General features: G+C 39.9%; 1 protein-coding gene across 2 annotated transcripts in view; it reads right to left on the reverse strand.

Annotated features, from left to right (window-relative positions):
- Window positions 1-2,949: 2,949 nt before the first annotated feature.
- MLF1 (myeloid leukemia factor 1) overlaps window positions 2,950-14,668 on the reverse strand; it is a 31,279-nt gene continuing 19,560 nt past the window's right edge. For both annotated transcript variants that reach the window (XM_075268748.1, XM_075268747.1), the window contains 5 exons: window positions 13,830-13,916; window positions 10,570-10,698; window positions 8,441-8,600; window positions 8,113-8,254; window positions 2,950-6,980 (listed from right to left, as the gene is read on the reverse strand). In XM_075268748.1, the coding sequence (XP_075124849.1) occupies window positions 6,950-6,980; window positions 8,113-8,254; window positions 8,441-8,600; window positions 10,570-10,698; window positions 13,830-13,916 (549 nt within the window). In that variant the 3' untranslated portion in view covers window positions 2,950-6,949. The remainder of the gene's footprint in view (window positions 6,981-8,112; window positions 8,255-8,440; window positions 8,601-10,569; window positions 10,699-13,829; window positions 13,917-14,668) is intronic.

Here is a 14,668-nt window from a genome sequence, read left to right on the forward strand (position 1 = left end):
CTGTTGTCATCCGTGGACGCCCAGGCCTTTTTGAGTTCCCAAGCTCACCAGTCAATTCCTTTTTTCTTAGAATGTACCCGACTGTTGATTTTGCTACTCCAAGCATGTCTGCTATCTCTCTGATGGATTTTTTCTTTTTTTTCAGCCTCAGGATGTTCTGCTTCACCTCAATTGAGAGTTCCTTTGACCACATGTTGTCTGGTCACAGCAACAGCTTCCAAATGCAAAACCACACACCTGGAATCAACCCCAGACCTTTTAACTACTTCATTGATTACAGGTTTACGAGGGAGACGCCTTCAGAGTTAATTGCAGCCCTTAGAGTCCATTGTCCAATTACTTTTGGTCCCTTGAAAAAGAGGAGGCTATGCATTACAGAGCTATGATTCCTAAACCCTTTCTCCGATTTGGATGTGGAAACTCTCATATTGCAGCTGGGAGTGTGCTTTTTCAGCCCATATTATATATATAATTGTATTTCTGAACATGTTTTAGTAAACAGCTAAAATAACAAAACTTGTGTCACTGTCCAAATATTTCTGGCCCTAAGGGCTCGTTCACATCTGCGTCGCCCTCTCCGTACTGCAGGTTTCCGTTTCCTGCCTAAAACAGAGGCAGGAGACGGAAACCTGCAGGAGTCTCTCACCCATTCATTTGAATGGGTGAGAGAGATGTCCGGCCGTGAGCGGCGGTGAGCGTTTTGCGCTCTCCGCCGCGAAACCGGGTTTTATAATCCGGACACAGAGTCGGACATGCAGTACTCTGTGTTTGGATAAAAAAATCCGGTTTCGCGGCGGAGAGCATAAAACGCTCACCGCCGCTCACAGCCGGACCCGGTCTGTGCTTTCTGTCTTCTGGCATGCAGAAGACGGAAAGCACAGAATAGAAAGAAGAACGCAGGTGTGAACCTAGCGTAACTGTAACACTTTCTCAAAAGCGGCAAGATCCAACCAGATACACCAAATAACTGTATCACAAAATACTGCTCTGACAGTGCCAATCACCAGAGTCACAGTATAAACCCAAATTCCTCCCCATCAGCACCAAATACTACAGTGCAGCATTTAATACTCCCACCCCATCCCCCGATCGGTGTCACATAACACACACTGCAGCGGAATATACCTCTACAGCAACGCTACTGTATATACCACAAGGCACTACAGAAGTGTTAAATAATACAGAGCAGCACCACTGTCGTCAGCATAGTCCCTCTACTCACCCCCACACTGACAGCAGCATTGAACCCATTTCCCAAAAGCTCTGGGCAGTCTACGGACTGACTGAAATTTCCCACTAAAGCAGATTACCAGTCTGCCCCTGCCCCTTATGCAAGAGATATAAATTCATGCCCACATTCACTGTTGTGCAAGCGAAAGAAACACCAAAACTTCAGAAATGTGACTCAACAAAAGGATTAAATGGAGTATTATCACACATACACATAACAACTAAAGGAGCAAGAAGATCCCATTAGAGGTCAAACTCTGATGGTGGACAATAGGGCCTGGCTGGTAATCTCCCTTCTAGTTCAATTGAAAGGTGCTTGATGTGATTGTGGTCAGGGCTCTACGCGGGGCCGTCAGGTTCTAAACTGAAAAACACCCCTATAGCATATCCCATCTCCACCAACCTTTACACAATACAGTTAGGCAGGTTTCTCCTGGCAGTCGTTAAGCCTAGACTTGTCCATCAGACTACCAGATGGAGAAGCGGGATTCACTGCTCCATAATACATTTCCATTTCCACTGCTCCAGAGTTCAGTGATGGGTGCTGTGCATATCGCTCCATCTGAAGCTTGGCGATATAAGGCTTGTATGCAGCAGCTCGGTCATGGTAACCTAGGCCATGAGGCTCTTGGTGCACAGCTTTTGTGCTGATGTTTATGTCAGAGGAGATTTGGTATTTTGTAGTTATTGGACCATATTTATGAGACTGGCTTTTATTTAGCTGGCATAGAGTCCAGGGATCATTTACACCAGCTGCTGAACCCTGACAAGGGTTAAAACAATTCTTTGTGTAGTGCCTCTTATCTGGGCATGAAAATCCAGAGATAATTGTGCAATTTAGAACAAGAGCAGTGCAGGCTACTGGCCTAAGCTGAAAACCAGGAAGTGGTGGGGAGTGAAGACAGGAGGGCAGGTGAAACCCTGAAATGGAAAAACACTTTTAGGCTGGGGCCACATGGGTCGGAAATGCCACGATTTGCCCACAGCGTAAATCGCGGCGTTTTACAGTACCTGCAAAGTGGTTGGAATTTATGCGAATCCCATGCCCACTTTGGGGAAAAGAAAAAAAAAAAATTGCAGCGCGAACACTATGCAATTTCCAAAACTGTTGTGGTTTGAAAATCGCAGCATGTCAATTATATCTATGGAAACACCGTCCGCTTTCCCATAGATATAATTGTATCAGAAAGTCAGCGGAGGAAAACTCAGTGAACTTTCTGTTCAAAGCGCTATGGGAAGAATTTGGTGCGGCGTTTCCGGCCTGTGGGGCCTTAGCCTTAGTCCCCATGTTGCGGAAACGCAGCTTCTTTTGTAGAAGTTTTTTTTAGCCAAAGCCAAGAATCATTACAAAAAGGAATGGGTACTCTATAAAAAGTCCTTTACTTCTGCCTTCTGCTCAATCCACTCTAGACTTTGGCTCAAAAAAAACGCAACAAAAAAAGCTGCGTTTCCACAATGTGGAGCTTCAGCCTTAGGCTAAGGCCCTGCGTAGCAAAATGTAGCTAAAAACCCCGCTTCCCTAAAGTGGAATTTCAAGCATTTTCCCTAGATAAACCTAACAAGCTTTGATTATATTGCACAAATTTTTCTTATACAATATTTGTGCTTTATTTACCTAAAGCTGGAATACCTCTTTATTAGTGACTGAATAGAACATCATTCTGATTCAACTGTTTTTGTAACATCTGTTCAATTCATAAAAATCAACAAGTCAGCCAAAAGTGTACAAGGAGGTTTATTCCGCAATATACAGTAGTTATAAAGCCTGGAAATAGAAATTAGATTTGCATATCCTCAGTTCAAGGTATTGTGGATTTCTACCAAAATGTAAATGTATTACTTACAGTGGGTAACAACAGGGCAGCTTCTTTACTTTGTGGCTGTCCTTGTAAATTATAATATTGAACGATCAGTCCAATACATTTAGAACAATAGTTGGGGAGATAGGGAATGAAATGCATGATGTACTTATTTCAAGGCATGTAAATGACCACATTGCACTGGCTTGATAAATCACTTTGGCTATGAAGACGTCCTGCACTTTATGATCGGTTCACAAGTAAATTTACAGGTGTGACTTTACATCAATACATACAGAATACAAAAGTGTGTTAAATGGTCACCTTTCCATTTCTAGGGCTGTTATTTTCTGGAACTTAGTCATTTACATTGCAATGATACCAATTTTCCATTTTCACATAGAAGAGAGGATCTCTCAAACTCCAAAAAGACATTAAAATGAAATTTCATGTTTGCTCCAATATTACACATTTTGTACTTTGGTAGCGCACTATAGAAGAAGTTGGAACAAGTTCTGCTTCAGTAGAGCCGGTCCTATAGTTACATCCAATATTTAAATGTACAACTGCATGCTACAGTGGGAACTGCAAATAATGGGGTGGATATTATTTCAGCAGGGGTACATTCATACCACGTTTGTAGTGTCTGCTGTATGCACCAAGATCCAGATACATTCATATAATGGAATCCATAGGCTCCATTTACTCAACGGTGGTTTTTGATATCTATCACTTTGGTATACATTAGCACACCTTTTAATCTACTGTGTGAAGTAGCACAGTCTGCTGCGCTATTCCATACAGTGGAATATTATATTATATTATTCCATACAGCAACAATATTATACCACATAGCACAGTTTCCTCTAAGCTTTGGTTCTGCAAAAAATAGTTCCAAAGAATATCAGACCCTACAGACAGGTATAGACGCTATAGGGCTGACCTTATTAATACACTATGTAGTTTTAACTCTGTCCTTTCCAGAGTGCCCAGCTTAGAGGGGACACTGACACACAGTATACATTTTATTGCCAGTATATATTTTATTTACACATGGATGGTGTTGGTTACATAGTGGCATATGTAGGAGACAGCCATTGGAGGTATACGTATTGAGATCCCCTGAAGAATTCCTTGGATATACTCAGAAAATGCAGTGTGAATTGACCTCAAGAACAGACAAAGGAAGTACAAAGGCCTCTGTAAAAAATGGATTATTGTAAAATAAAATGGGTCAGGTAAACAAATGAAAGAACTTTTGTTAAAAAAAAACCACATTACAACATTGTGCACATTTGCTCTCTTTCATCCTCATTTCAATGAAGGCATTCCGGTTACCTTCCTTCTCATCTGGTCTCCATAAAAATACCTTTACTATGGAGTTACATCTTTGGTTATAAAACTTACATTTATAAGTAGAAAATTTAAGCAAACCGGTGAAATGCAGATTTTATAGGGTCAAATAGGCTTATTGATTAAAACTTGTGATCTAACTATTTTGTGGGATGCATTATACATACTTTCCTGTATAATAAGTTATTTTTATCACATACAATAGCACGTTGAATATCTAAACCATACACACAAAGACCCCAAAATAACCGTACCACCATCTATTAGTCCTGTCTGCAATGCCTTCATTTCTGGAGTCCAACCATTCTGAAACTAAACATCCCACAAGTGGGTCACACCACAGGCTTTAACCAGATCCTCTTGTAAGTGCCTTATTCTTTATCTTTTAATGATTTCTGCATTTAGTCTGGAGATCTTTAGAGATATTGACAGAGTTACAGACCAAAAAGAGGCAAGATGCTCGAACGGGCGCCCAGCCCCTACAGGGGAGATCTTCGCTCATAAAACCTCTTAGATGAAAATAACATTTTTAGATTTCCTTCCACTTGCACTGTTAAAGGGGTTATGCCACGAATAACAGTTGTCCACACCTATGATGGATCACAAGGGCCGGGGTCCCCAGTCCCATGGCTACTGCTGCTTTATTCCGCCATACTGGACTACCAAGTGTAGATAAATACAGCGCTTAGATATGTTTGCCAGTGCCATAGGGTTGAATGGAGAGTCAGTCTGCATATGTAACCGCTCTATTTAAACAATTGAGCCCAGTTTTGGATGTGTTTTTCACAGATCCGTTCCTGAATACCCCCCCCCCCTTTCATCTCTATGGGTGAATCAGTAAGAGGAAAGGGATCCAAGAGGCTGATCTATGAAAAAAAAATAGAGCATGCTCTATTTTTTCACTGATCATGGACAGTACATGGCCAATGCACCCAACCTGTCATTTCAATGGTTTTTTTTATATTGTACCCGGGGTTTTGAGAACATTTTTGTAATGTAAAAATTTGGATTTGTGATGTTTTAAACACCACTCGCATAAAAAATTGTAGCAACTGGCGATTTTATGCTGCCTGTGTCACTTTCTGAAAAGGGGGCAGTATGAGGGTGTGCTGTGGGTGGCCCCACCAGATTTATCATTGTTTTTATTGGTTTCCTGGGGTAAACGATGACTGAAACTTACTCCAGCATGCACATCATCTAGCGAAGCAGGGCAATGGTTGGTCTTGGGCCAGAACAGGTAAGAACGTGTGATTTGGCAACACTGGCCAATCAGGGTCAGAGATCAGGATCACACCCCCTTGTCTGCTCTTGCCTGAGACCAACCATCTGATAGTAGAGTCTAATTAACATATTAAGCACTAATATTGCATTGACTGCCTGGGAACAGTAGTAGGGGGCTAGAGAGAAAAAATTCTAATGGCTCGTTCACACAGGCACTAAGGGGGCGGATTATGGCACGTAATCCACATCATAGTCCGCCCCCTCACAATGGTGGTCTATGTAGACTGCCAGGCTACTTTTCTCCGTGATTGGCATGTCGTTGCTCACAGAAAAAAGAAGCGAGCTGCCCTTACTTCAGGTGGCTTCCGCAGCTCGCTGCGGCAGCAACCTCCGGAGTTGGCCCATTCATTTGAGCCTGCTCTGAAGGGAGAAGCCGCGACTGTCAGAAGCCGCGACAGTCGTGGCAGGCAAGTTTTAACCCGAGAGTGACGCGGCTCTCCGCGTCACTCTTGGTGCCAAAATCTGCCTATATACTCCACGTGTGAACTTAGCCTAACTGTGCAGAGTGGGGACAAGTCATCTTTAAGAACTGTTCGTGGAACAACCTCTTTAATATATACAGTACATATTTTATACAGTAAGAGTAAGGATATATTGAATCACATAGATAACCTACAACATAATACCTTAAGTTGATGAATTTGATGTCAACATAAAGTATATGTCCCTTCATTTTAACCTTACGATGAATATAGAGTTTTTCTTTGATCTGCCATTTTATAATCCAAGTGAAGTCTTTCAAGGTAAAGCCAGCCCTGTGACAAGCCTTCACTACATTAGGTAAATATATTTCATCTATATTATAATAATATACATATACAGTATAAAGAGATATAGCAAACAATAGAAACACTGACCTCTGTACTGGACGAGCTTAGAGATTTCTGATGTACAGTAACAATTACAGTATATGACAATGCTACAATCTTAATAAAATAGAAAATAGGATTTAGGAGAATAACAAAATATAGCTTCAGCTTTCTACAGCTTTTACTGAACCTGGTAAAGTGCAATCTCAGTAAAAAGTATTAAGTTGCCAAACATGACAGAGGAGTGCTGAACTGTCCTACACAAAGTCGATTTCACTTGCACAACGCTAATGTGGCACAGGAGAGCGGGCGCCATCGGTACTGAGTGACCTGTCAAATAAGATGCAGAACCAACCAAATGTGCATGGCTTATTTATTTAAGAGACCCTGTTACATCTTGCATGTCCCTTCAACAATTTCCTAGTTGACTTTGAAATGTTCTTGTAATTGGTGAAGTCACAAGTGTTGCTGAATCTTCTAGATGACCATTTTTGAGATGCATCGCTCCCTAATAGAAAAGAAAAATATAAAGGTAAGTTATAACTGCAGACAATGCTTCACCTTAGAAACCTTGCTAAGATTTTCACTGTACAAGTGGTTTAAAGCAAAAAGGGTCATTTGGATAAAAGTGAGTGACCCGCCATGTGACCTCCTCACGTAACATCACATCACAGGATGTTCAATATACACTATGCACTGTATAGGAGGAAACTAATTATGTATTAAATAATATGCCATAAATGTTTATCTCACAACAGGAGTCCTTGACTGCCCCATCCTGCCTGATTGTGGGCACTAATACCTTTTATAGCCCCCAATCACTTTTTTTCCCCATCCTATGGCATCCCCCACCACCTTTTCACTTTGTAGGACAGCTCCCATGCTGCGTGACCACATGAACAATGTTCATGTACAATGTTTCCCACCCAAAAATAAGCCCTCATACAGCAAATGAATGGAAAATAAGTGTAATGACAATTGGAAGGAAGGAATTAAAAAAAAACAAAAAAAAACATAAAATGGCTGCAGTGGGAAAAGGTTAAAATATCTATAAGGGCTCATTCACACTACGTAAACGGCAGCTTATTCTGAACGTAAAACATGTTCAGAATCAGCGGCGTATAAAGCAGATCCCAATCATTTCTATGGGAGCCGGCATACGAGCGCTCCCCATAGAAATGAATGGGCTGCTTTTTTCACTACGAGCGCTCCTATTGAAGTGAATGGGATGTGCTCGCGTGTACGGCTAGCTCTGCTCATGCCGAGCCGTACACGCCGGCACTTCCCATTCACTTCAATGGGAGTGCTCGTAATGAAAAAAGCAACCCATTCATTTCTATGGGGAGCGCTCGTATGCCGGCTCCCATAGAAATGAATGGGAACTGCTTTATACGCCGCTTATTCTGAACGTGTTTTACATTCAGAATAAGCTGCCGTCTACGTAGTGTGAATGCACCCTTAGATTTATCAGATATGAAGTTGATTTTTACATTATTTTGCAATGATCAAACAAAAATATTAAGAAATGTTCTCCCATAAATTGATACCAGCTCTGTCTTGTTGAACTAGTATTGTGCTGAAATGATTTGTATTCTTAGCACAACTTCTACCTATTCTTTTTCCTCATTTCTGAGACTCACCTTCTAGGCACATCTGGGGGTCCTATTTTGGTAGAATACTGGGCTCGTTGGTGTTTCGGGGCTTCTATGGCGAACTTCTTTTCAAATGGTTTAAACTTTGAAATCTCGTGTTCCCATTCATTGTTAAATGATGGTGCATCGGCTGTAATTCAAGAAAACACACCAAGTTATTGTGTACTTTCACCATGCACACCGCCTCTACCGTGTTAATACGATAACATTGCATTGTGTTTCATGAAGCTGCATGAAATTTTATGGAAATTGTCTGACTTATCAGATGTTAAAAAAAGTCTCCAACAATCTGACAACAAAAAAAGCCAAGACTCACATTCATCCATATTTAAAAATTCCTGGTTGAGCTCCTGATCTCCAGTTTTATTGTTCTTCATTTGCTTGACAATGTGGGCACGGTCATTGATGTGATGTCCAACGGAGATTTTTTCCATTCCGCTTTCAGAGTCTCTGACTGCTTTTTTGGTTTCTTTTATCTGCAAATAAACAGGAATTGTGTCTAAGTTTGCTAGTGGTGTAAAGATTTGATAAAGTATGATCACAGTTATCATTCACTGTCATGGATAACAACCAGGATAGCAGTTATAGCAGCTACTATAGAGCCCACATGTAGAAGTGAGGTGGAGTTAGGAGAATGGAAGGAGAAGTAGAAATCTTAATGCAGATTACTGAGAGAGATGGAGTCCAATAATAGTCCTTTATGTTCTCAAATCACTTCGTTTTGTTAGTGGTCATGATGAATTTTGCTCTCGATTTTGTGGTAATATCCCTCACATAATCTATAAATGCACAATCAGAAAAAAAGGCGGATGCAATGTTCTCTGGAGAACACTAGGTGGCACCACAACACATTATCATTGACCTTGCTCATCCATCTGTTTATGACCTGGTGCAAGACAAGCATTAAGGGCATGTGTCAGATCGTAAGAGTCTATTTTAGTAAATACTTGTGTTCCCCATGAAATATTAATTCTAATTCTGAAGCATCTTTTCTTATCTGCATAGTGCTGTTCCTCTGTTATTCCGGCAGGAAATGTATGAAAGGGATAATGGTAACACCCATTTGTCAATTTATTCAAAGTGTGGTGTCTGACTGTCAGCACTGGTTGGGCAATGTCAGTAAGAACACATCCCTCTTGTCGATTTATTCATAAATGTCTATGAGGAATAAAAGAGTAATGGCACAATCAAGAGTTCTAAGAAAATATTTCAAGTGTAATACAATTATTTACTCATGTCAAGTGAAGCGTTACCTAGTGATCTATTTTCATACCAAAAACACTAATAGCATTCTGCTTTCTTGTTTCAATGTATCAGCTATGTTACCGGTTCGGGGCTGAATCAATCACCTTCCCCTTCTGGCAGCTAATAATTTACAGTGTTTACCTCATTTATACAGATCATGTCATGTCCTTTTAATGGCACACACACATGACATATCCATAATGGGTTATATGTATTGAATCCATAAGACATAGACCAAAAACACCAGTACACAACCTTCGCACCCCTAAGGCCAGTCTCTTCTGTGGTGCAGGATAAGCATACACTTCCAGAAGATGTATCCTGCTGGCAGATTTGCAGAATATCAGATGGTAATTTGATTTTCACCATACTGCTCTATGGGAGAAATTCTATAGCAGAAGCACATTGGAAGCCAGTGCTGTAAATGAAGTCATTTACTATACAAGTGTAATGTTTTCCATGTGTCCATCTTCTCTAGTGTACTTGTCCTCCATGTGTCTGTTACTGATGATTGCTGGCAGGGATTCTTATTGGCAGCCTTACTTGGACTTTACATATTACTGTATATTAATATATCAGTTTTGCTCTGTGCACAGATAGTTTTAGGATTTTTTTTCAGGCTAGTGATGCTTTGTGGCTGCTATTTTTGGCCAGTGATATGCCACTCTTGGCCTGACCTAAATATAAACTGTGCGGCGGCCTTCAGCGCTCTCCTTGACTCAGTGACTAATAATCGGGCCATCGTAATATTTTCTTCACCAAACAACTACTAATTTCTGCAGCGGTCGCTGACTATCAGGAAGCGTGCCTGTAATATTATTAGAGACCTTTGTTGCAGCAAATACTTCTTTGACAGATAGCTATTTTCTACTTCCGTCTAGAAGGGGACATGTGCTCGGCTTTAGGGTTCAAATTCATATTTCTTAGTGGCATTAGGTACAGCAGCTGCAAAGGAGCAACCGAAAGGCCAGTGTTATATTAGTCACTGATGAGTAGAATTACTCAACGCGATACAGACACAGGGAGCGGATTATACGCCACGCTACATTTTCTCAAGTTCAGAGTTCATAGACATACTGCTATGTGGATTAAGTGAATTCATAAACCAGGGTGTTTCTTGGAAGTAGCTACTATAAAATAAAGTGATGTGAAAACTATATTACAAAAATGAGCTTGTTATAGACATAATGTAATACTCACACCACCAGGAGCTTTACGAGTTTGACTTGTTGCATGGAAAATCTTAGGAGCTTCATCTCCAGTCTTGGAATATGTCATCACTGAGGAAGACTTAAATGAGTGAACATCGGGTCTGTCTGACAATCCTTCCTGCAAAACACAAGATAAAACATGTATAAGACATAATGACCAGAACAGAAGACTGGCAGACACAAAAAGGCATGATAAAAAGAGTCTGTACAAAGAACAAGCCACCATAGGAATCCTTCACCAGAGGACAACCCCAAATTACAATTTTACTTTATAAAGCAATAGAAAGTAGAAATGCGCTTGTATAGGTGGCCAATGAACCCAAGGGTAGTACGGCTCAGCTACTGAGTATGCAAGTCTACTGAGTATGCAAGTCAACCACTGCTATACAGATTTGATAGAAATTCTCGGAAGGAATTGGAAGAACACCAAGCTGCACCTTAACATGTTTGTAACAAATCCTACCCTACTTTAAATAGATTTTCTGGTTTTATAGTTCAGCAAATTTCTAATAAACTTGTGTTTCAATTCCTCACAAATTTGAAAGATTTCTGCTTATCAGAGACTGAAAATATTCTTGAAAACTCAATCTGTTCTTGTCCAGTTAAAGGGGCCATCCTATCAGGACACTCCCAATTAATACAGGGAGAAAATTGCATTTTGACACTACAGTAAGAAAGTAGCATTATAGAGTACTTAGTCAGATGGATAGCAATGCTATGTATTAGGAGGGGGGCTTGGATGGAACGTTCCTCTCCTTTTCTATAATATTATTTCTATTAGGGTAAACTTAAAAGGGGTTCATGATGAGACCACCACCAAATGGCTTTTAAACCACTTAAAGTATGTTCTCTAGGTCACCAACTGGCCTTACAACTGCATACAAGCGCTTTAGAAGCGGTTTTGGTGGTGGTAGAATCCCTTTAAAGAGTCAGTTGCACATTATAAGGACAGGTTTTCAGACTCTAATCAAATCAATCTTTCCTCTATACATTCAAGAATGTTTCCATTTGCTGACTACAGGCAGAGATCTTAAAAATGTTGGAGAAATTAAATATAAGCAATATTAGAGAGCTGTAAAATATTTTACTATACCAAGAAAAAAAATTAAATAAATAATAATAATAATAATTCTTATTAATAAACATGTCTAGTGTAAATAAGATGTGATGCATCTTTATAGCCAATAGCACAAGATGCATTGAAAAACAAAGCCTGCCAGCAAGAAGATGACTTTTGCTGTCATGGGATAAGGTACAGGCTGATATACACGAGCTCTGCTGTAACCGGTGTGCTACATTTTTGGAAGAGCAAATGTGAGATTGCGAGCCGATAGCATGAGTATAGCACTATGATCCCAGGGCTAGAGTGTCTCGTGTGCGAGTGAAGATTAGAATTTTTTTTAACACTGGAGATGCAGCATTAGAGGGGAGATAATATTACTACATTAAAGTATGAATCACTCATATATAGACTTGGCTGATACACTGTACACATAAGCAAGTCTGTGCAGCCTTCCACCGTGACCAAACATGGTAGACGGTTACAATAGACTGTATGTGAAAGGAAAGGTTATATATAGCAAGACCGATGATATATAAAATGCTGCATTAAATCAAGTGTAGGTATAAAGAAGGCATTTTCTTGGAAAGACTAAACAGAGATGGGTTTGGCATATGAAGAGAATTCCAAAAGGCTTGAAACGCTTCTATTAATCGCCAGCAGCAACAGTGAATGAAGATTCTGTGAGGGCATAGAGAACATCTTCTTGGCAGCCATTGTGCAGGGGTGGAAAGCGTATCATAACAGGATCACATATACCCCATATGACCTGGACCTACCATAATTTTGTAACACAAAACCCAGACATCAATATGTTATGAAGGTTGCTTCCTCTATATCTGCCTCTGCTTGCTTTATTTTAGGTTCACCTCAAAGGACTCCAACTAAGGCTATGCTGCAAATCCAAATTTTGCTGTATATTTATTTATAAGTTGATGAACGTTCAATATAATTCTGTAAAATTGGTGTCCATATAATGGATGTACTCGCCAGGTCTGGCATATACATAGAAGTCTCTGTTCTGATGGGACAACCTTTCAAGGAGTAAAATACAACCAATAAGCAAACATGACTAATTTACAGCCTCTATAAAAGCTAATGGACACAGTCACTGGATCTGCAGATCACCCAATCATAACAACACAGGGTAACAGATCTTGAAAGAAGTCAGAAACAATCATGGGTGTCTCCTGAGATATCTACAGGACACTTGTCAGGTTTTTCTTTTTGTCTTTCGCCCTTTAATTTCAGTATGTTGCAGAAAGTGATGACAAATTCTAAGAGTATTAAGGAAAATGCTTCATTTACATTTTGCAAACTGGATGAGCAATTAAATGAGATGATGACAGACATGGCCTAATATTTGTTAATCTATGGGAGGCTCCTTGTGTGGATTAGCCTAGATACTCTGCTTATAGAGACATTCTCCTAGCAACAGCCCAAACATTAGCGGCTGCTGACACAACATATATATTTAGAATTGTGTGCACTGCAATTGTCATATTACCACTCCCCACAACTCATAATGTAATAGGAAATTCATTATATGAAAAGTGAATGTCAGTGACTGCCAGGCTGGATTCTGGGTAAGGGTCACTTCGGAAAGCATAAATCTGCATCCAGCTTTTAAGAGTGCAGGAGAAAATACAGAGCAGAGGAGGACAAGAGTGTAATAGTCAAAATGCTGTCCACGTCACCAGAGTACCCCAATTCAGAAAAGGCGTCTGATGCTTGCCCATTGCCCCTCTTCTCATCCTTTGTAGAGAAAGACATTGTAGATTCTTCCATTATTGTGGCTAAGAAGATTCTAATGCTATTACTTCTTTTTTATGTAGATTGTGAGCCCCATATAGGGATCACAATGTACTTTTTTTTTTCTCCTGTCAGTATGTTTTTGGAGTATGGGAGGAAATCCATGCAAGCACGGGGAGAACATATAAACTCCTTGCAGATGTTGTTCCTGGCAGGTTTCGAACCCAGGACTCTAGCGCTGCAAGGCTAACCACTGAGCCACCATGTTGCCCCTCTAATGTTATTACTTTTAACTAAAGGTCACTTAGTAAAATATCGGATGGGTACAACTAGCACCAAAACTGCCAAATGATGACTGAGAAAGCAGAGCAAAGGAGGCAAGAAATATCAGATCAACAAGCATTATCATTATACACTGGTTATATAAATTCACTTACAAACTGTTTGTGTATGTCCATCATCCTGTTCCTCATGTTTACCATCATATTATCAATGGAGTGGAACCCATCCCTAAAATCAGGGACCTACAATAGCACAATGAGAAAAGACATTAGGTTGACCATAGATACAGTATTTAGGATTCTATTCCAAATAATGAAGAATGTGGAAGATGGTGAGTGAAGAATGTCAACAGCCTGTGCAATGGAAACTTGTAAAATGGCATGCATAAAACTTAGCATAAAAGTAAATTCACTTACACATACAGAGGAATAAGCAAGACCCACCTGACTTAAACATCTTTAAAAGGGAGCTTTAATACATCCATCTATTAGTCATAAAATAAGCAAAGAAGTCTGTGTAATATATATCGTAGGCCCAGTTCACATCTGCATTCGGGCCATTCCGTTCTCCTCTCCTGCAGGTAGATTTTCTTTCTCCGCATTTTTCATGCAGAAACTGAGCGGAAACCACATGGACCCCATTATAGTCTATGGGGTCCGCGAGTTTCCATTGATAACCACATTTTTATGCAGATTAGGTTTCCATTCGGAGAATCCAAAAAGCAGATTCCCAGAACAGAAACCCAAACACACATGTGAACCGGGTGTTATTTTCCATTATGTAACATGTTTACATAACTCAAAGCAGTCAAAACAAAAATAAATAAAATGAAGTATTGTTTGTAAACCACAGCTATAAATATAATACATGTGTTTGTATATGCTAAATAAACACATTAACAGAACAAACACAATGTATATATATATATATATATATATATATATATATATATATATATATATATATATATATATATATACACACACACACACAC

The sequence above is a fragment of the Leptodactylus fuscus genome, chromosome 3 (genome assembly GCF_031893055.1).
Source record: "Leptodactylus fuscus isolate aLepFus1 chromosome 3, aLepFus1.hap2, whole genome shotgun sequence".
NCBI classification, from domain to species: domain Eukaryota; kingdom Metazoa; phylum Chordata; class Amphibia; order Anura; family Leptodactylidae; genus Leptodactylus; species Leptodactylus fuscus.